Source organism: Benincasa hispida, chromosome 4 (assembly GCF_027475165.1).
Source record: "Benincasa hispida cultivar pf3 chromosome 4, pf3_genome.v1.1, whole genome shotgun sequence".
Taxonomy (NCBI): Eukaryota; Viridiplantae; Streptophyta; class Magnoliopsida; order Cucurbitales; family Cucurbitaceae; genus Benincasa; species Benincasa hispida.
This window is the reverse complement of record NC_143481.1, coordinates 41,328,493-41,352,638: the sequence shown is the minus strand read 5'-3', so window position 1 is coordinate 41,352,638 and position 24,146 is coordinate 41,328,493. Positions and strand designations below refer to the sequence as shown.

Below are 24,146 nucleotides of genomic sequence, written 5' to 3'. Positions count from 1 at the left end.
TCCAACAATGATCCATAACTCCGACATGTAAATGACGCTCTATCAATTGGACGAACCTACGGTTCGTATGTTATTTTAAATCAATTCAATTCAATTTAACAAATATTATTATATGACTAATCTAATTAATTTAAAATCTAAATTATTAATTTAAAAAATATAGATGAAGAGACAAATTTTGTGTGACTAGGACAGCTACACATGTAGTTAGTCAATACATATACATGTTTGATCTACTTCAACTTGATACATTAATACTAAACCAAATTGATTTTTTTATACAAATTTTTTTGTTGGGATTGGTGTCCTAATTCTCATGGAGTCTCGTTATTTTGTAAAGATACACATTGTTCAATGAATAAAATAAGTGTTATGTAATTCTGGCAATTACTCATATCCAATAAACAAAGCTCCATGGTTATCTTATGTGAACTTAAGCATATATATGTGATATACAAGTGGATCATGCCTTAAGTGATAACTTAAATCGGTCTGTAGTATAAGGATTAAGGTGGGATACCTGATCCTAGTGACACTATGGATATAACCCGCTTTGTAGAGGTTTGCAAATGTTGTAAACTTCTACAGATGGTAAGTCCTAACCATTCATATGGAGGCGTGGAGCGGGGGTTTCCTATAGAAAGAGTTTGTATAAGACCTGGATCACGAGATGACTAGACTCTATATATAACGCCGTTGATACTAGAGACCTGTATCTCACCTAAACGACCATAGGTGACACGACCTCAATCTTGAGTGTTCTGGGAACTCCTGCCTTTAAGGATGGTTCTTTGATTAGTATGAGTGAGAGTGGTCAGATTACCAACTCAACATGCCTACCTTTTTGGAGACTTGTCTGATCTGGGAATTAGGAACTCAATCCACAATATGGAATTCACTCCTTTCTCGAAGCAGGGATAAGTAAAGAGATTGCTCCCTTAAGGACTGATTCCGGGGCTTGAACATAGTGGCCACAACTTCTCTTTGGAGGAGAAGACTCAGTCATAGTAGAACTATGATTTATGTTCATTAGAGGGATCAGTGGTACTTAAAGAGGCAGATGTAACTACATGGGCATAATGGTTATTGGCTTAGCTATACTTACGAGTGATCTGTGAAGGGTTGTCGCATTGCTGATTGGTTAAGATGCACACATAACATATCTGTAGTAAAGAGAGTTCAGCTATCGGTCTTTAGTGGAGTGCCTAGCAGTTAACAGATGGTGAATCCCGTGACTAAAGAGTTTAGTCAGTTATTCACGTACCGTTGGAGCTTCGGAGCTATAGGTCCATGAGGTCCCCTTGGTAGCTTGGATTCTGTTGAGGATCAGTTCTTGGTGTTGATTTGAAATGTTCAAATTGACAAGAGGTATTTTGATTATATATGATATAATCGGTATGATGTATAAGATACATCTAGTAGAGGATTGATGTAAATGAGATTTACATTAAGTACCATGGAATAGAAAAAGAGCTATGGTTTATATGTTTCATGAGATGAAATATTAAAACTATAGGTTATAAATATAGTATGATAAGTTAGTTATCATTTATGTTTATAATAATTTTAATTATTAGATAATTAATTTTTGTTTTTTTAAATAACCAAAGTAGTGGGTGGTTATTGGATCATGGTAACCGTGAGTTTAAAAGAAAATTGGTTTTCCTGTTTGAAATTTTTGTTTTTTCAAAAGTTTGAAAAGAATTTTAAGTTTTCTCACCGTGCAAAAGAACTCATGAAGTCGTCAAGTAAATTCGAATTTACTAAACAATGGCTGAGTGAGCTAAACGATCGTGCAGGTGTGAGCTAAACGATCGTGCAGTATTTACTAAACGATCGCATAGCTTTACTTGACGATCGTTGGCCAAAGGTAAACGATCGTGTAGTGTTTGTAGGTGACATACCGAGATAAACGATGAGCTAACAATTGCATAGCTTTTGCTAGATGATCACATAGCTTTATCTAAACGATTGGGCATCGACCTATATGATAGGTCTCTGTCATATCCCACTTGCTCAATCGTTTATGCAATCGTTATTTCCTCCATCCGTCTGCCTCATATCAAGTCCGGACAGAGCCCACCCTCTAGATTCTCACACCGAGAATAACAAGGTCGCCTTGTTGGTGGTGTCAGACTCAACTCGACATCGTCGAGGTTTCCTGGAGGCCGTTCGTGGTGCTATGGAGGTCGTTCGTGTTGCGGGCGGAGGAGTTCGTGATTAGGAGATCGTTGAGGACGAGCGCGAAGTGTTCGTTGCGGTGTTGTGGTTGTGTAGATCGGGTGTTCGAGGCTGCTGTTGTTCGAGTGGTCGTGCATCGAAGCATGGAGACGCATCCTTATATGTGTGTAGAGTTTGATCTCTGTTCATTTGAGTGTATTCATGTTGTAATTTCTTTGTATGATTTGCATAACCGTTTGTTGTGAAGTCGATTGTAAATGATTTGTTCATTCATGATTGTAATTTGGAATAGTCTTGTTCCGCTGCTCATGGAAATCTCGAGTTTGATTCCACTCACGTTTTTCCCCGTATGTTCACACTGTGAGATTTATGCTTGGCCTTGAGATGCCCAGGATGCATCCCCCTTCAGATGGTGTTTTCATGAGTCAATATCAAGGTGGACGAAGAGAGTATTTATAGTAAGTGAGTGAAGGGTGTGTGTCAACATGTCCTATGGTCTCTGTCATTGGTTCACACCATAAAATCATTCTGTACACCCTCGTGTCGCCTTCGAAGCGTTCCCCTTCGAATGGGTTTTATACAGTTGGTTAATATCAAGGTGAACTCTAGAAATGGATAGGGTCGCTTTAGGTTTTACCCCAATCGGATTTTTCCCCCTCGGATTGGCCTTTTGGGACAGACCTCTAGGGCTTAAAATGGCAGGTCACGCTTACGGGAGATTGTTAAGTAAGTTAATGATCTCTTGGCCAAATCAATGATGGCTTGTCGTTATAGGACAAGAGTTGTTCTGGTATTAATGACTGGTTGAGAACTTCTCAATTCAGAGAAGGGATAACTGACCTCTCTTCGACCTAAACCTTTGAAGCGTCATTATGAAACTAGATGTCACACGGGGTTCATGTTAGTTTTGGTAAAACCTTATTGGATGTTATTTTGTTCTACAACGGGTATTTGCTTAAAACCTAACGTAGGTCAATGTGTTTTTCTTTTCAGAAACTCGTTAGTATTTCTGTTTAAAGCTTTTAAAAATGATCGATTACTTACAGTGGAAAAAATTGTATGAAACAAATTTTGTGGCAAACAACCTCTATCCCACTACTCTCCAAAAGATGAAACAGGACAGTAAATATGATTTATTGGTCTTTGAGACATGTCTGGTAGAGAATGATGATTCTGTCTGGATCCTTGATTCAGGTGCTACCAATCATGTCAGTTCCTCTTATCAAAGATTCAATTCCTGGCAAACGTTGCCACAGGGAAAGATGACTTTTTGAGTCGGTACTGGTGAGGTTGATTCAACTGTTGTTATAGACAGACTGTAGTTATTTGTTGACAAGAAACGTTATCTATTACTGGATAATATTTTTGTAGTTTCTCATATTAAGAGGAACTTAATCTTGGTTTCTTGTCTTATTGAACAAAGCTACATTGTCTCCTTTTCTGAGAATAAAGTGTTTATTTTCAAAAATGGAATGGAGATTAGTTATGGTTCAATGGAAAATAACTTATATGTACTAAGGTCGTTAGTCATAAAAGCCTTGTTTAACACTGAAATGTTCGGTACAGCAACAACAGCTAAAAGACCAAAGGTTTCTCCAAAGGAAAACTCCCATCTTTGGCATCTTAGGTTAGGTCACATAAACGTCAATGAGATTGAGAAGTTGGTGAAAAGTGGACTTCAAAAGAGTTTAGAAGAAAACTCCTTGTCGGTATGTGAATCATACCTCGAAGGCAAGATGACCAAACGAACTTTTAGTGGAAAAAGTTATAGAGCCAGGTGTCACGATCATGATTGTCTAGGGCCTGTTGCTTCCCGTACCCCACAGAAGGGTTTCGGTTCTGGGATTTTTATTCTGCTTACTGCCATTTCTCCCCCAGATGGAACTTGGTTCCCTACCGCTCGGATGGTGAGATTCACCCTTGCGTTTACATCTGCTATCTCGGCTCTGACGACGTCAAGGGCCGACTGAAAGTCTTTAGACAAATCGGTTACCATCTGAAGTATTGCTTTTTAGGAGTCGTCCAACTCTTCGATGCGTTCCTGTATGTGGACAACAGAGCCCGATGAGTTATCGCCACGTTCAAAGCTACCGGACCGTGTTGTTTTGGTCTCAAGGATCTCTACCCTCATCATCAGTTCTCTGACAGGTAATCCGTCTAGGCGGCCCACTACCGCATCAATTCCATCGGCTTTCTCAGCAACTTCTTGTAGCCGAGTCTCTAGGAAACGGATACTATCCGGGACCTCTCTCAAGTAGAGCATTTGATCTTTCATCTCTACCAACCTTTCCACGTGGGACTTGTTCAGGTTCTTCATCGCCGACATGATCACTGATCTTTCTGTCTATGAGCCGACTTGGCTCTGATACCAACTGTCACAATCGCTCTTTCAGGAGCTTCTCTTAGCGATTGTGCGGCACTTATTCCCGCTCACGAACAAGTCAGCCAACTCGAATACGAACTACCGGTGGCACACCGAGTACCTCTCACAACCTTCACCCCCGTTTTAGGGGAAACAGTTTTAGAAAACGGGTTTGGAGAAAAGGTTTTCGTAAGCAGTTTTTGTGAGTGTGAATAAAGAAAGAAAGATTGTAGTAGGCTAGAAAGTAATAAGCAACAACAATAGCTTTATAGAGTACTACTCCGGGTATGGAGAAGTGATGATTAGTCTTATCTCCATATAGTGCATTCTGAACAAAAAGCCAACTGGCACCCTTGCATATGCAAAAGGGCGAGTTGTCACTTACAATGGAAATGTAAAGAAAGCAAGCTAACTAAGCTAATACAATACATGATATGAAAGTATGCTAGAAGGGGGTTGGATCGGGCATGCGGCCATGGGCAACAGGCCCTGGACAAGCATGATCGTGACACCAGGGAAGCCTTGGAGCTTGTACATTCAGACCTCTGTGGTCCGATGAATGTTAGAGCTCGAGGTGGGTATGAATATTTTATCTCTTTCATAGATGATTATTCAAGGTTTGGGTATCTCTTCGTAATGCAACATAAGTCTGAAGCCCTTGACATGTTCAAGAAGTATAAAGCTGAAGTTGAAAACTTGTTAGGTAAGAAGATAAAAACACTACGATATGATCGTGGTGGAGTGTATATGGACCTCTAATTCCAGAACTATGTGATAGAACATGGGATTGCGTACGAACTCTCGGCCCCTGGTACACTTCAGTAGAATGGTGTATCAAAAAGAAGAAATAGGACCTTGTTGGACATGGTCTGGTTTATGATGAGTTTTGCTCATCTTCCATACTCGTTTTGGGGTTATGCAATGCATACTACATGTTATATCCTGAACAACGTTCCCTCGAAAAGTGTTTCTGAAACACCTTTTGAGTTATGGAGAGGTCGTAAAGGTAGTTTACGCCATTTCAGGATTTGGGGCTATTCAGCACATGTGCTAGAGACTAACCCAAGAAGTTGGAACCGCGTTCAAAGGTTTTCCTCTTTATAGGCTACCCCAAGGAAACGATAGGAGGATACTTCTATGATCCAAGTGAGAACAAAATGTTTGTTTTCACTAATGTCATCTTCTTGGAAGAAGACCACATGAGGGATCATAAGCCACGAAGTAAGTTCGTTTTACGTGAGATCTAAAGTGAGACTGAGACTGCTGAGTGTACAACAAGAGTTGTTGAACAGGTCGACGGATCAACAAGAGTTGTTGAGGTCGAGATGTTTAGTTAACCAGCTCAAGAGTTGAGACTGTCTCGACGTAGTGGGAGGGTTATGAACCCACCAGATCGCTACATGGGTTTGACTGAAGCCCAAACGTCATTAAGAATGATGGGTCGAGGATCCGTTGTCTTTTAAGAAAGCAATGGAGGATGTTGACAAAGATGAATGGGTTAAGGCCATGAACCAAGAAATGGAGTCTATGTACTTCAATAACGTTTAGGAGCTTGTTGATCCACCTGATGGGGTGAGACCTATTGGGTGTAAGTGGATCTATAAGCGAAAGAGAAGTGTAGATGAAAGGTACAAACTTTTAAGGCTAGATTTGTGGCAAAGGGTTAATAGTTCCAGATCAAGAGCAAAGAGTTTGCAAGCTTAATAGGTCCATTTATGGGCTGAAACAAGCATCTCGATCTTAGAACATCAGATTTGACACTGCTGTTAAGTCGTTTGGCTTTGACCAGAATGTTGATGGGCCTTGTGTTTACAAGAAGATCATCAACAACTCAGTAGCTTTCATGGTATTATATTTGGATGATATCCTACTCATTGGGAATGATGTAGGATATCTGACTGACATCAAGAGTTGGCTAACTGCCTAGTTCCAAATGAAAGATTTCGATGAGGCACAGTATGTTCTACTTCTCGGGATCCAGACTATTCGGGATCGCAAGAAGAAACGGTTAGCTCTGTCTCAGGCATCGTATATTGATCAAATGTTGATCAGGTACATGATGTAGGATTTCAAGAGGGGGTTGTTACATTTCAGGCATGGAACCATTCTGTCTAAGGATCAATGTCCTAAGACACCTCAAAAGGTTGAAGAGATGAGACGAATTCCCTATGCTTCTATTGTAAGAAGCTTGATGTATGCAATGTTGTGTACCAGACCTGACATTTGCTATGCAGTAGGGATTGTCAGTTGGTATCAGTCTAATCCAGGATTTGATCACTAGATGGCGGTCAAGACGATCCTCAAGTATCTTCGGAGAACGAGGGTCTACATACTTATGTATGGAGCTAAGGATCTGATCTTTACGGAATACAATGTTGTTGATCCCTTTACAAAGACCCTCGCGGCTACAGTGTTTAAGGGTCACTTGGAAAGTCTGGGTCTGCGAGACATGCGGTATTTTGTCTAGGGCAAGTGGGAGATGATACTAGGGTATGCTCTAGTTTATTGTATATTGTACATTTTTATATTATATTGTACATTAGTCTCCCGAGTCATTAAGACAAGTGGGAGATTGTTGGGATTGGTGTTCTATACAAAGAGTTTGTTTAAAACCTGGACCACGAGATGACTAGACTCTGTATATAACACCATTAATACTAGAGACTTGCATCTCACCTAAACGACCATAGGTGACACGACCTCAATCTTGAGTGTCTTGGAAACTCTTGCCTTTGAGAGCGATTCTTTGATTAATATGGGTGAGAGTGGCCAGATTGTCCACTCAACATGCCTACCTTTTTAGGGACTTATCTGATTTGGGAGCTAGAAACTCAATCCACAATATGGAATTCACTCCTTTCCCGAAGCAGGAATAAGTAGAGAGATTGCTCTTTTAAGGGTTAATTTCGGGGCTTGAACATAGTGGCCACAGTTTCTCTTTGGAAGAGAAGACTCAGTCATAGTAGAACCATGACTTATGTTCATTAAAGGGATCAGTGGTACTTAAGAAGTACTTATGAGCGATCTATGAAGGATTGTCGCACTGCTGATTGGTTAAGATGGACACATAATATTTCTGTTGTAAGGAGAGTTCAGTTGTCAGTCTTTAGTGGAGTGTCTGACAGTTAACGGATGGTGGATCCCGTGAATAAAGAGTTTAGTCAGTTATTCACGTACCATTGGAGCTTCGGAGCTAGAGGTATTTTGATTATATATGATATAATCGGTATAATGTATAAGATACATTTAGTGGAGGATTGATGTAAATGAGATTTACATTAAGTACCATGGAATAGAAAAAGAACTATGGTTTATATGTTTCATGAGATGAAATATTAAAGCTGTAGATTATAAATATAGTATGATAATTTAGTTATCATTTATGTTTATGATAATATTAATTATTAGATAATTAATTCTTTTTTCTTTTAAATAATCAAAGTAATGAGTGGTATTGGATCATGGTAACCGTGAGTTTATAAGGAAATTGGTTTTCCTATTTGATTTTTTTTTCAAAAGTTTGAAAAGAATTTTCAGTTTTATCTCCACGCAAAAGAACTCACGAAGTCATTAAGTAAATTTGGATTTACTAAACGACGGCTGGGCAAGCTAAATGATTGTGCAGGTGCGAACTAAATATCATACAGTATTTACTAAACGATCGCATAGCTTTGCTAGACGATCACTGGCCCAAGGTAAACGATCGTATAGTGTCTGTAGGTGACAGACCGAGCTAAACGATCGCATAGCTTTTGTTAGATGATCGCATAGATTTATCGAAACGATTGGGCATCGACATATACCATAGGTCTCTGCCATCTCCCACTTGCTCAGTCGTGCATGCAATCGTTGTTTCCTCCGTTTATCTGCCTTATACCAATTTCGAACAGAGCCCACCCTCTGAATTCTCACACCGAGAATATTAAAGTCGCCTTTTTGGTGGTGTCAGACTCAACTCGACACCGTCAAGGTTTCCTAGAGGCTGTTCGTGGTGCTATCGAGGCCATTCATGTTGTGAAGAAGTTCGTGACCAAGGAAATCATTGAGGGCGAGCACGAAGTGTTCGTGCTTTGTTCGTTGCGGTGTTGCGGTCGTGTAGATCGGACGTTTGAGGCTGCCGTTGTTCGAGTGGTCGCGCATCGGAGCGTGGAGATGCATCATTATATGTGTGTAGAGTTTGATCTCTATTCATTTGAGTGTATTCATGGTGTGATTTCTCTGTATGATTTGCATAACCATTTATTTTGAAGTCGACTGTAAATGATTTGTTCATTCATAATTGTAATTTGGTATAATCTTGTTCCGTTGCTCATGGAAATCTCGAGTTCGATTTCCTTCATTTTTAATGTATTTATCTTTAATATTTTTTAATATAATATTTTATGTTTCATTTTTTTTGGGGGACCTTACAGGTCCTTATTCGTGAGAGAATTATCCTCCAATAATCTCTCTAAGAACTTCTTCGACTGTTTATCCAAGAAGCTTATTTGTGAGTGTTTTCTTTGTGATTCAGGGCCTCAAAAGTTTTATTCCATGCATTCACATTCTCGTTGATAATCAATCTAGTAGAATCTTCACTGTGTATTACCTTCTTCAAAGATACTCCTTATCCTGAAACCAAGAACTGTCTTCATAATATCAAATGGATTCAGAAACTTTACTGAAGGATTTAAGGAAATTAAAGCTAACAGGTGAAGAATTTCATAATATAAATTTCGTTTTGCAACTTTTTGGATCAGAATCCTAGAGCTCCCCCTAAATTTTCAGAACAGCTTTATGGCAAAAGAAACTAGGAAATATGATTGGAGAGTTCATTGACGTGGACTCATATCAGGGAAATTTTTTATGGGGAGAAAACATGAGGGTTAAAATCCTTATAGATATCTCCAAACCCTTTAGACGTGGTATCAAGATCAATGATTTTATCTTACCCATATTAGATGGTTTCAGATTCGCCATTAAAAACAAGTATACTTCGATTCAAGTTTTCATATTTTTATTAAAAACAATGGATAAAATATATAAATAGAAGGACTAATATCTTAACAAATTCCTGTACAATGCTTAAATATAATAATTACAATACAATCTAATACCTTTAAATATACTCTATTTAATTAAAGGATAGATTTTACCTAAAACCCTCAATAATGTCATTTTAAAAGTTGACTTTAGTTAAAATATTATAAAATTTTCAAAACCAATAATACTTGTGTGTTACTTAGGATTGGCAACGGGATCGGATCGGGCCGTAGGTGGGGAGTCCCCGTCCTCGACCTTGTGGGGGAAATTCCCCAAATGGCGGGGACGAGGGCAGAGATTCCCCATCGGGGAAACGGGATCCCCGCAAGCCCCATTCCCTGTTTCCTCGCAGGGATTCCCTTACTAATTCCCCGCGGGGAATCCTTATTAGATCTCCGCGGGGATTTTTTTTTTCTTTTAATTTTTTAAGTTTGGGTTTGACTTTTGGACTTAAATTTAGAATTTATATATTCAATATTGGGCTCACAACACTATAAGTCTATATAGTATACATTATAAACATACATATAAATAAGTTATTTTATATATTATAAATATATATTTATAAAATATTAAAAATATAAATATATAAAATCGGGATCGGGGATTCCCGGTTTGACCCATCTCCAATCAAACCGGGGATTCCCCACGGGAATTTTGCCAACCCTATACGAAGTCTAGGTAATAATAATAATAATAATAATAACAACAACAACAAACATATTGTTTTGATCATTATAACTTTAAATATCTAATTTTAGTCTCAGCATTTTTAGGAGATATTAAATGTAGTCGACATAGTTAATTTGTTGTTGATTTTTTTTTTTTTTTTTTAAAAAAACTTTTAACATCTATTAGCATTCCTTTACCTATGACTTCGATAAATATTAAATTTAGTATTTCATAGATTTTTATCAAAAGTGGTTGAATAATAATGATAATATCTAATAGCATTCTTTTTTAGATGGTGAGTTAACGTTTTTTAATGCATGAAATTATTATTATTATTATTATTATTATTTAACCAATTAAAAAAAATTACTGGGAAATACTAAATTTACAAATTCACTCATTGCCTGAAATGCCCTTAAATAACTATAGAAAACAATCAATAGTTTTAATTAAAATAGAAGTCTTTTAAATTTAAGGGTTTTCTACCTAGAATGTTCTAATTGTAAGCTCATATTATATTATTGTCTTTTACGCTCCATTAATTTCAGAAATAGCCCAATAGATTGCAAATTTTCACTAATGTTGTGGTGTAGGTCCCATCCACTATTTAAAAGAAAATAAATTTATATATATAAAAAAATCATAGGTTTTTGTGCATCTCCCCTAGGGATGGCAAAATTCCCCACGAGGTTGAGTCCTCGACCCGATCGGGGTGGGGAATCCCTGGTTTGACTGGGTACGGGGTCAGACTAGGGATTTAAATCGGATCCCCGAACGGGGATGGAGAGTGGATCCCTACCCCGTCTTAGACCCTTACCCGATCCCCATTCCCGTCCTGAATTTTTTAATTAATATATATACATACACACACATATATATAAACCACTAAAACATAGTTTTTGTTTCCATTTTTTTAAAATTTAATTTTTATTCATTTATAATAAAAAAATTAAAATATCTTTTTAATGGTTAATCTAAACAAATATATGTAACAGCGATATTACTTTTTTACATAAACTTTCCAATTTCAATATAAATATTAAATTTGGTTAATTTTGAATAATAAAAATAATAAAATAAAAAGTGAGAATTTTCTTGTGGGGACCGAATCCTCAAATGGGGATTCTCCGACCTCCTTAAATGGGGAATTGGGCGGGGTGGGGAGTGCATCCCTACCCAGCTCCAACCCCCTTGTCATCCCTAATCTTTCCTACCCACGTAGCTTAGGGAGAGTTTTGTATATCTATGCACCCATTAATATTGTTTAAAAAATTAATAAAAAGGAAAAAATTGTTCCAATTAAACCAAAAATCAAATCCTAGTATCTTCTCTATCTATATTCTCAGATCATGTAAATCCACGATCTCCCTCTCTCACTCCTGCCGCCGTCACAGTCTCGGGTGAGTTTCTGTATCTCCCTCTCTCACTTATGATACAACACCCCAATAATTAAGGAAAAGAAAATTTCGTTAGTTATATATTAAATGCATTAAAATGAAAATGCATATTTACATAAACAACAAAGAGCAAAAAGAGAGAGAAAAAAAAAAAAGAGAATATTAGTGACCAAAAGAAAAAGTGGCCCATTAATTACCAGAAAAAAGCGGATATATTAAAAGAAAAAAAGAAAAAAAAAAAAAGGAAAGAACGGTAAAACTGTCTCAAGTTATTTCTAAAAGTTTTAAATGAAAAATTAAAAAAACAAATTTAAGGACATTTATTTATGAAATATATGCCTCAACCGGATTTTTTATGTAAAAATCTCGAAATTTAAATTAATTTAAAATAGAATGGGCTGGACCTAATCAATGTGAAAGTGGGCCAATAAGATACCCATCAGAGTGTTAGAAGGTCCTCAAGCCCGATACAAAGAAAGCCCAAAACTACTAACAAGATCACAAACAAAATAAAAATAGGGAGAAAATTTAAAATTAAAAAAAAAAAATCACTTTTCATAATATCAAAATGATAAATACAGTTAAAACTAAAAAAAAAAAAACAAAAAGAGACTAAAATAACATAACTCGACTATATAAAACTTGTATTTTTTAGTTCAAAGTCAAATTGTCCATTCCCCACTCACATAACGTCAAAGGTAAAATATGTTTTGATACATGCTGGTGATTGGAAAAAATATTCACGAACTGCAGGCCAATTTAACAATATTACAACTATTTTTTCATATCTTGTTTTCTTGTAACTAAAAACAAGAATGTGATTGATGATTATCAATATTGATTGTTGTTTAGGAATAAAAATAAAAAACAAAAAACAAAGATTGTTTCGTATTTTTAGCTAAAATATAGTTTGTGGTATTTAATACATATTTATCTCCCAAATTAATTTTGTTTTAAAAAAGATATTTTAAAATCTAGTGACTTGTTACACCTAAAATTAAAATTTAAAAATTTATTAGACTTTTAAATTTCACAAAGTAAATTAATAATTTAAACAAAAAATTATAAATAAAAATAGTTAAAAGAAAAAAAAGGCTGTAAAATGAAAGGAGAAATAATTGGTGAGAGAGAGAGAGCACCAGTTTCTGGTAAATTATGACCGTTATTCAAAGAATTCCGGCGTCCAGTTTATCTCTTGCAATGAGTGCATCACAAACCACACATTTTTCCACGTGTCGTTCTCTACAGCAATTTGATCTTCAGTTGACCGACTTTCGGATTTCAACATACGTGGCACTCTTTCATAAGCCATTTACACGAGCTTATCATGGAAGCGGCCACACATGATTACATTTTTTTCCCTCTCAACGTTCTTAAAAAATCGCCAAAAAGAACTCTACTAGCCGTTTGAACTCCATTGCTAATCCTTTCCCACTCTCTCTCTCTCTGAATTAATCGCAACGTTGTGAAGAAGATCTAGCAATCTTGAGCTTTGAATATCCCTTCCTCAGCCAAATTAGATACAAAAAATGAATGGGGTCAGAGGAAAATTCATGAAGAAGCTCAAATCGATCAAGCCCGCCATGGCCTATCTAAATCAAGATCGAATTCTTCAGGCTATTGCTCCAGATGGGTACAACGATTTCTTCACCAGAAACGAAAATTTCAAACCCAATGTTCAGATTCAGAAGAAGATCGAGAAAATCGATTCGAATTCCGCGAAGAAAAACAGAGATTGTGTTGAAGATGAAGAAACAGAGGAGTCTGGTTTTGATGTCGACGATAAAGAGAACATTGACCCGTTTGTTGAATGCAGAAATAAGGATTCTTTGTGTTTAAGAAGTGGAAATTTTTTATCGGAACCAAAAAGAGAAACCCCATTATCGGAAATTGACATCTCGTCTTTCCGGCCACCGGATATGAACTCTGGCAGCCTCTTTGACCCCAACTTACTTGAGGTTTTTCAACAAGCTGTGATGGAATATATGAAAATTAGGGAAGCAGAGATCGAATGCAGAATCAAATATGAAGAAGAGGAGGAGGAGGAGGAAGAAGAAGAAAAAGAAGAAGAAAAAGAAGAAGAAAAACAGAGTCCTCCTTTCTTATTCGAAGAAAAATGCCCACCAGGGGGATCAGACTCTGTAATTCTTTACACAACAACTCTAAGAGGAATAAGGAAAACATTTGAGGATTGCAACAGCGTCAGATTTCTATTAGAAACATTCAAAGTGAAATTCTATGAGCGAGACGTTTCGATGCACACCGAGTTCAAAGAAGAGCTATGGAGAGTTTTGGAAACAAACAGAGCTTTACCTCCAAAGCTCTTCATCAGAGGAAAGTACATCGGTGGAGCAGAGGAGGTTTTGGGGCTCCACGAACAAGGGAAGCTCCGGCCGCTATTCGATGGTGTTCCGATCGATCGTTTCTCCGGGATCCCATGCGAGGGGTGCGGCGGAGTTCGATTTGTGCTATGCTTCAACTGCAATGGGAGTCGAAGAGTTGTTGATGAGAGTGATGAACAGAGGAAATGCCCAGAATGTAATGAAAATGGATTGATACTCTGTCCTTATTGTTGCTAAAAAAGAACATGGATTTTGTTGTTGATTCTTTGATTATGTAAATTGGGTTTTGATTGTGTTAAGATTCTTTTATACAAAACATGTTCTTCTCAAGATCAATAAGATTTTTTTAGGGGTTTTCCATATTCATTTGGCTGGATTTAGATGTGTAATTAATGTAAAATTCTTTATTTAGATTCGTCTTGACCCCTTCATTTATAAATAAAATTTTGGATTTTTATGGGGACAACCTTTTTTTTTTTTCTCCTCCTTTTCTCTTTTGAGATCATTAACACAATTGAGATATTTTTCTACCTTCATATTTCCGCTTTTTAAAGAAGTAAAATTATTTATTATTAATATTATATGGCGAGATTTTTAAGAATAATAATAAAAGAACTATTTACATAAAATAACAGAATTTTAATCTTCTTAGATGGAGACTGATTAGCATCTCTAATAAAAATCTATCACAATTGCGATATTTTTCCACTATCATATTTTCGCTTTTTAAAGAAGTAAAATTATTTGTTATTAATATTATATAGCGAGATTTTCAAAAATAGAAAAATGTGAAAAATTATTTACATAAAATAACAAAATTTTAATTTTCTTTAATAGATGTTGATCGGCGTCACTATCAAGGATAGAAATTGATAAAAATCTATCATAGATTTTTTTTTGCTATTTCTGTAAATAGCTTGACATTTTCTTCTATTTGTAGAAATTTTCCTATCATATTCATATTAGTTACTTTTTTAGTTGCTTAATTTTATATATTTCATGATTTTTTTTTAATTGATATAATGAAAATGTAAATTCACCCGAAGATAGTTTTGGTACATCCATTATTAAATCCACCACTTCACCTACAACAATTACTTAGTTCTTCTGTGGGGCTTGGTACCATTATTCACAGTTCTTCTGTGAGGCTTCGTATCATCATTCACAATTTGATGGCCTTGTTGAGTCACTGGAAGCAATAATGTCCTTAATGACAAATCTATTGTGATTGGACTAGTATGCACTCTCCTTGGATTAATGTGAATTCTCTAATATTATGAAATCTTTTGATACGTAGGGATCGATATCGAAATGAAATCTAAAGTTTTATTGATGAATGGAGACAATATAGAAAGAAACATGTCAATAAACCCACAAAATGAATTCTCACGCCGACTTTAAAATTCCTCATTTTAGTTTCAAAGTAATTTCCTCGATGTTGATAGGTCTTTAAAATATTTGTAAAGAAAATATTTCAGTATGAAGAGTTTTGCTGAGAGAAGTCCTGTTGTTAATTGCCATTTAAACAAGCTCCTTCAGTTTCACCTCCTACCTACATTTCAGTTGATAATAAAAAGTGTATTCATTCAACTTTCATCTCTAAGAAAAGCTCATAGAATGGTGCAGAATTTGACAATATTATTATGTACTTGATATGTAAAACAAGATATAAAGAAGGTTTACATACATCCTTATATTTTTAGTTTTGATTCAATTTGATTCTAGTATTCGCAAAATTTCTATTTTAATTCCTATATTTTAAAATAATGATCATGTTGATAACTTATTTTTAATTCTTATCTCCTTTTCTTTCCTTTCTAAATTTAAGTTAAAAGTTTGTAAATAGCCACGAAAATTGTCACTTTTTAAAAGTTCAGGAATAAAAAATCAACATTGATCAAATTAAACCAAAATTTAAAATTACAATGGCTAAATTAAACATTTTGAAAGTGCAATAATCAAAATGAACCAAAATCGTAAGTATAGTAACCGCAACAATATTTAAACTTTTTTTTTTAAAAAAAAAGTTGTGTAAGATGGCTTTCAAATTTCCCTTGATCTGAAACTTTCGTTTTCAGGACCCATCTATGAATATAGGAAGTGTAGAGAAATGGAAATAATTATTGAATGTGTCCACTACCATATGATTGCCTCTTAAAATTTTAAAAATGAAAATAGTTTTAAATAGTAAAACTATTGAAAATATTTTCAAGTATAATATAATGTCAATATGACCCAGTGATAGAAGTCTATTGTGGTCTATTACAATCTGTCATTAATAAAAAGCGATATTTTATTATTTTGTAAATAAGTTGACTCATTTTCTTTTATTTAAAAAACCATCCTAAAAAATTTAAAAATATATATTTTGAATGTCAGCATTCAACAAATGTCTGATTCGTTTATAGATGAGTAAAGATGGCTATGATCACTGAAATAGAAAAGGTAAAACAAATTGAAACTACCACTTTCTAAGAAGATTTGATGGATTATCAGAAAATAATGCTCAAGTTTCAACAACAATTCAGGAAGGATAATAAGATAAGAATTTCAAACAAAGATTATTGCAACAATATGAAGCACAGACACAGATATGATTACACGATACGAATACGATCAGATACGGCGATTCGTTAATTTCTAAAAAACTAAGATACAGATATGTCATTTTTTTTATATTATTTTAATATATATATTTCTAAAAAACGAGGATATGATACATTGGAGATACATTTTTTTTAAAAAAAATATAGAATATAGATAAATTTAGCAATACAAGTTAATAACAATAACACAAAATAAAAATACAATACAAAAAAAGTAACATCTAAAATGTTGAAATACAATAGTTAATAAAATGCAATAGAAAAATAACTCATATTATAAAGAAGAAGAAGATTAGAAGGAGAAGCATGATGATAAACGAATAACTTTTTCATTGAATTGTTGAAGATATCCAAATAGTTTATATTTTGGTGGACTTTGTGGAGATTCAAATGTGAAGATGAAAATTAGATGATTCTAAAGTTTGGTCTTTTATTTATTTATTTCCTTTTAGTGAGCTTTTGGAGATTCTATAGTAGTGAGTTTTTAAATAGGTTATCTAGTTTTAGATTGGAAAAGATTAGAAAAATTACTTGTTTTTTTCTTTAAAAAAAAGTACACGTAGAAATAGATACGTCAAATCGCGTGTCAAATACGTATTTAGGAAGTATCTGAAAGTATCGGTATTCAATACATATTTGATACGATTCTTTGCCTCACATGAAGTATCTGTGCTTTATAGATTTTGTTTTCTTACCACTTAAAGTGTGTGCACATAATGTCCACGTAATTGATTATAGTGCTCAAAACACAACCCAAAGGATAAAAAAAAGACGAGGATTCCACAAGAAGAAGCTACAATATATAGCAATTGATTAACAATGGGAAAACGAAACCATGGCTTAACAAGGAGAGATAAATCATCACATAAAGGGCTAACAAAATTGTATAATTAAAGTGAAATTGACCATTTACCTGATACGCCTAACCAATTATGCAGATGGAACCCTGAATTCCACGAAATCTAAGCATCTGGACTAACAGTTTTCCTATCCAATGCATTAACTATCAATCCTCTTTAGCGTTCTTGTGCTCGTTGATGAATGAGCCAACTGATCTGAACCACCGCATAAGATTTCGATGTTCTTTCACATAAAGCCATGCTTGAAGAAATGGAAAGAGAGACTCATTTATACCTCGCTCTTCTATATAATTGTGAAATATGTCTCGCATTTTCTCATCTAGATCTCTGTCAACCAAAGAAAAGTTACTGTAAGTTTTGTTATGACATGTTTTGCCATCAACAGTACTTTGGCAAAGATTATCAGCATATGAACATCCAAGGCATAAAACAGCATAATCCCACTTGGGTTCATAGAGACTGGCATATATGCTATGGAAAGAGAAACCATCATCATGATCCTTAGATTAGATACCATATCTAGGCCAATTATGCTGAACTGGTATCTCCAAGAAAAAACCTTTTAATAAGAGATGGCTTTCATAAAAGTAAAATCAAAGTATTATAGAACTGGACCCTACAAGAACACAGCCCAAATCAACCAAGAGAGCCACAGAATTACAACCAAAACAAATGGTACTGACTTATCAAAATCTTCAAATTTGCACTATGCTATGATGCTAAGTGCTAGGATGCAAGCATCTCAAGTGAGTGAATAACATGACATAAGGGATTCGATCAACTGCAAGAGAAGAAATTATGGAAAAAAAAATCAGTGGGTGCAGCCTGCAAATGAAAGAACAAAACAGGTAGCTGCAAATGAAGATTCAAACAGTGCAGACTAAAACGATAAGCTCCTTAGGCAATAAACAATAGTTACTTAAGAAAAATTAACTGATTACTTATAACCTACGAACCAAACTGACAACCCAGAAATCAGGATAGTTCATTACCAAGTGGGTTGTGTTGTCCCTGTTCAGTTCAAGTTACAGGTTATTTGGCAGCAAATTGAACTCATAACCTTCAATTAGTTCTTATTACATACCTAATTAGTTACTCCTTTGATTGCTTTACCAGGATAAAGTGACTCACTTTTTGTTAGTTTAGTTGATAACACTAAAAATTAAGACAGGATCTAAATTACAAGCATTTCTTTAATTGATGAACTACCACCAAAAACATGCAAACCTGAGACAACAAACTCCAATTTAGTTGAGGCTGAACAATTAAATGACATTAAACTTACTCGAATACGGGACCATTATAGCCGGATGGAACAACGAGAAACCCCGACGATTCGGCTTTCGGTCTCATCGAAACAGAATGAATACCTAATGCATCAGGATACAACCCACAAAGAAAATGCAAATCGTCCTTCTGCTCCAGCTTCGATACAGTCACATGAAGAAACAACTGGTTAATTTCATCGTCACCATCGTCTCCACCGCCTCCAGGAACAATATTAGCCAGTCGCATAACCGAAATTTTAACCTCTTCTTTACCGTAGTTCCTAGTAAGCACCGGTCCATTGCCGTCTAGTGCCCCTTGAATGATAGAAAAGGAAGAAGGAGGGCTCACTTTCTGCAATAAGACGAACAAACGACATTCGCATAGCTTAAAACCCTAATTCTAGGGTTTGGCGATTGAAAACAGAGAACAAAGCAATGGAAATCATACCGGAGGAGGCGTCATTCTGGAGATCTCGAGATAGTGTTCTTTGAGGGAGCGGAGGAGCAACGAGTTGACGGCGGATGTCACGGAAGTCGAATGGCGGCAAGTGACCATGAGAGACGGCCGGCGACTCCGAAGAGCCACCGCAGTGGCGGCCATCGCTTTCTTCAACATTTTCCTCCGATTTCGTTGCAGTGGTTTTGAGACTTCAGAGACTAATTTTTATTCGACGTGGTTTTAAAGCAGAATTTACCGGTCCAGCCGGGGCGGTTCTAGACGGTCTTGAAATGAAGACTTGGTCAATGAGTACTTAGATAGGCCTCGGGAAAAGTTAGAAATATATATATATATATTTTTTTTTGAATAAGTGATATTATTATACAACAACAAATACGTCCCACAGCCCGAGATCAAGCATCAAAGTAACAAAATACAAGCAAAGATAGGATTCGACCGAAACAAAGCCAAAACAAATGTAAACAACACCATCCACCTGGGAGAAAAATAGAGAAAAGGAAACAAAACCCCACCACTTGGGACCAATAGGCAAACAAAGAACATCGGCAAGTACAAAAAGAGGAAAAACATCTGTAAACGCACTAGATAAGACCAAAAATATCAACCCGCCAGGAACTAGCTCTAAGTGATAAAAGAAAGAAGAACTCATCCTCTTTCCACGAGCACGAACCGTAGAGACCATAAGGTGAAACAAAGCAGACACCGTCCTCGGTCTACCCCATGAAGTCGGTGATTACACTCCTACCAAATGTAGTAGATGGAAGCACACCAGAAGACACAGAACAACTTACTAAGCACTCCCTTACTCGACCTCACTCGGCACAACCAACTCAACTCGACAACCCAACCCACCACCCGATGAGTCGAACCCAATTGATGCAACACACCTGACCACACCTTTCTCCTAAACCCACACTCAAAAAATAGATGATCCCGCGATTCCACACCTCTCCTACATGGAAGACCCCCCTCTAACAATACACCCCAACTCCTCAACCAATCCCGTGTACCCAACTTGTCCCTCACAGCTAACCACGCACAAAAGGAGTGACGCGGAATACCACCCCCATACCATAAAAGACCTGTCCAAGACACCCTAGGACGACGAGGGCGCAAACTCTCCCACGCACTAGCGATAGAAAACCGACCATTAGCATCTGACACCCAAACCCAATAATCCTCCCCCCACCCTAGGCCCCACTGTCTGAATAAGATCCCAGATCTCAAGCAACTTCCATGACACTGTAGGCCACCTCCAACCTCCCTCACCATCCATAAACTCCGACAACCGTGCCTCCATACTACTCTCTACATCATAAACCCCCGTAGACCCATATGAATCCATAATCCCCCCCCCCCCCCCCCGACAACCAAGGATCCCACCAAACAAAACATGACCTTCCATTGCCCACCATCAAACGAACCAGATGCTTGAAACTATCCCTACAATGCAAGATAGCCCTCAAGCACCAAGACCTCCCAACCTTACCCGAACAGCCCACAAAGACCGCCCATGCAAAATATACGCCTCCACCCACGCCACCCATAATGAGCCCGGTTTAATTAAAAGAAGCCAGAACAGCTTCATAATAGTAGCCCAATTCCATGAAATCACATGTTTCACATCCAACCCCCACCCTTTGGCAAGCACACCTCATCTCACGCTACCTGTGCACCACCCCGACTCTCTGCATTGCCCTTCTATAAATAACTACGCAACAGACGATCAACTTCATGAGTTACACACGCAGGTAATACGAAGTTAGAAATATATTTCTTGATGTGAAATTGAGGAGCACAATAGAGCACGATGGATATGGAAAAAAATAATATATATGTATATACACATATATAATAATAATAATAATAATAATAATAATAATAATAATAATAATAATATAATATAATAATAAAAAATAATCAAATATAACTAAACTTATAAATAACTAAAATTATAATTTTATGGAAATAGGAAATATATGAAAATTTCTTTTTATTCTCATTAATGTGTATCTGTTGGGTTTGAAGGAGTATATCAACATGCAGCGAAAGCAACAAGAATCAATAAATATTCTAATTCATTAATTTTGGCTGTAATTAAAGCATGCTCATACAATAATAAGAAGGTTTCAAGTCATACTTGTGTAGAATCTCTTTAATCTCGAATTCAATTGCAAGTCTTCTCCAAATCTTCTTGTGAACCACCTCAAGATCTTCCCTACTATTCTCTTGGAGCTTTAGATTGAGTTGTCGGACTCAAAATAAGTTTGAATGAAGGGAATTTGGAGAAGAACACCACTGATGCAACTTGAAGAACCCTTATTCAACTTTACAAGTTTTCAACAAAACTTCAGCAAGTTCTAATAGTTTGCATGCCCGATTTTCACTTCCATCTTCTCTATTTATTGCAGGACATTCATGCATAGAAGAAGGTTGCATGAGGTGTAGCTCATGCTAGAAGAGTGAATCAAGATTCAAGTGGACTTTGTGTGAGCATATTGGTTAAGTGAGTGGAGGAAACCAACTTTCCAATTTTGTGTTTTCTCCAAATTTCTAATTTCAAATTAATTTCCAAAATCAACTTAATTTCAAAAATGAAATTATTATTGATTTTACAAAATTAATTTCATAAATTAATTTTCTAATAAAATTAATAATAATTAATTAATTAAACAATTTAATTAATTTTAATTAATTTAATATCAAATATTAAATTAATTTTACACGGATTCCACCTTCATGAATCCCTATTCATGAATTTAATATTTAAATTAATTCTCCAATTCTGTTTAATTCTAATTTGAACGTTTCAAATTAACTTATCATGCTACTCTAAAGCTAATCCATTTACGAGCTAGTAGAGGGATCTCATGGACCTACAGATCATGGGCTCCAACAATATGAGAATAATTAGTTAAACTCTTTATACCGAATTAATCCTCATTCGTTAACTAATGGGTCACTCCACTAAAGCCCATAGTTGCACTCCCCTCACTGTAGATATATTATGTCCACATGATTTAACCATAATTAGTAAGTCGACCCTTCACAGGTTGTTTATAATAACGACTGGGTCAAATGTCTGTTTTACTCCCTGAAGGAACTCTTATACAAGAGTACCTCTGAGCGGAAGTGGATCATACCAAACTCATCATGACAGAATTACCGCATTTACAATCTAACATAATAGATATGCAATATACAACTAATTATCGGCATGATTTCATCAATAAATAACAAAGAAAGAAGATACGTAGCAGTTGAAGAACTCTTCTTCAACAAGATCTCGCTCTCGTCCAAGGGACTGCTTCTCTCGCTTTCGCTGGAATGTCCAAGCAATCGTTCACCAAATCATCGGTCGTCTACCCACGAATGGCCTCCACACAAACACAGCAATGGGGAGGACACCACCACTTAGAACCCTCGGTATTCTTGGTGTGAGAATCCAGGAGGTGTGGGCTTTGTTGGATTTGGCAGAGGGAAGTAGGAAGTTATCGTATACTACGACCAAGCAAGTGGGAGAAGGCTGATGTCTATTATGTAGACGATGCTTGACCGTTTAGGAAGCAGTACACGATCGTTTAGTAAATAGGTTGCGATCGTATAGAAGATCGTTTAGTAAACGCTCAGACGCGCAATCTTTTAGGAAAAAGCTAGACAATCGTTTAGCAAATCCTATACAATTGTTTAGAAAGAGACACGCGTGTATACGATCGTGTAGAAACGTTGAGATATCATGTAGTCTCTCGGTTTGCTATGCGATAGGTTATATACACCAAACGTGAGCGAATGACCGATCTCTTGCAAAATGAAAACGATTTTCATTTTATTCTTCATTTACAAAAATTGAGTGAAACCTCCCACTATCACACGGTTACGGAGAAAACGACGACATAATTATCCTATAATTGTCCAATTAAAATAATAAATATAATCATATTATATTTATTAACCTATGGTTTAATATCACATATAAACCATAGTGTTTTTTTCCTCTACTAGATATAAATCATATTTATATCTATTTTCCTCCAAATAATGTATCTCATACATAATGTCAATCATATAATATATAATTAACCAGTTCAATCATATCATATATAATCGAACTCCCTCTTGTCAATTTGAACATTTCAAACTGATCCAAAACTTGATTCTCAACTTGAATCCATTGGGCTACTAAGGGGACCTTATAGACCTATGGTTCGAAGCTCCAACGGTACATGAATAGCTGACTAAACTCTTTAGCCACGAGATCCACCATCCATTAACTGTTAGGCATTCCACTAAAGACCGTCAGCTGCACTCTTCTCACCATAGATATATTTCCGTGTCCATAGAATATAACCAATCAACAGTACGAAAACCTTCATAGATGCTCGTAAGTACAGCTGGGCCAATTTATCGTTTTGCTCCTGTAGTTACATCTAACTCCTTAAGTACCACTGATCCCTCTAATGAACAATACAACATAGTCCTACTATGTGTGGACACCTCTTAGATCATGAGAAGAAGTGTGGCGCCACATCGTTCAAGCCCCGAGATCAGCCCTTAAGGGAGTAATCTATCTACTTACCCCTACTTCGGGGAAGGAGTGAATTCCATCTTATGTAGCTGAGTTCCTAGCTTCTAAGTCAAATGAATCCCCAAAGTGGTAGGTTTGAGTCGACAATTTGGCCACTCGCACCCATGCAAATCAAAGGATCACCCTCAAAGGCAGCAGTTCCTAACTCACTCAGGATTGAAGTCATGTTACATATGGTCATCCTAGTGAAGTGAAGCTTCTGTCATGAATGGTGTTATATAACGAGACTATAACACTTCGTAGTCTGGTCTTATACAAACTCTTTGTATAGGATGACTGCTCGCATGTCCCCACATGAATGATTAGGATCAGAGCATCAGTAGCAAGTCACAATACTTGTAACTATTCTACAAAGCGGTTAGCATCCGTAGCGTTACTAGGATAAGGTTTC

The 24,146-nt window shown here is 36.3% G+C and overlaps 2 protein-coding genes across 2 annotated transcripts; one reads left to right on the top strand and one right to left on the bottom strand.

Annotated features, from left to right (window-relative positions):
* Nucleotides 1-12,948: 12,948 nt before the first annotated feature.
* On the top strand, nt 12,949-14,342 carry LOC120076475 (uncharacterized). Its single transcript, XM_039030314.2, has one exon. It carries the CDS (start codon nt 13,164-13,166, stop codon nt 14,211-14,213), a length of 1,050 nt encoding a protein of 349 aa, XP_038886242.1. The 5' UTR covers nt 12,949-13,163; the 3' UTR covers nt 14,214-14,342.
* A 3,018-nt stretch (nt 14,343-17,360) lies between these two features.
* On the bottom strand, nt 17,361-19,464 carry LOC120075259 (Mitochondrial glycoprotein family protein). Its single transcript, XM_039028476.2, has 3 exons — nt 19,159-19,464; nt 18,728-19,062; nt 17,361-17,769 (listed from the first exon to the last, which is right to left on the bottom strand). Exons 1-3 carry the CDS (start codon nt 19,324-19,326, stop codon nt 17,589-17,591), a joined length of 684 nt encoding a protein of 227 aa, XP_038884404.1. The 5' UTR covers nt 19,327-19,464; the 3' UTR covers nt 17,361-17,588.
* Between the last annotated feature and the right edge of the window lie 4,682 nt (nt 19,465-24,146).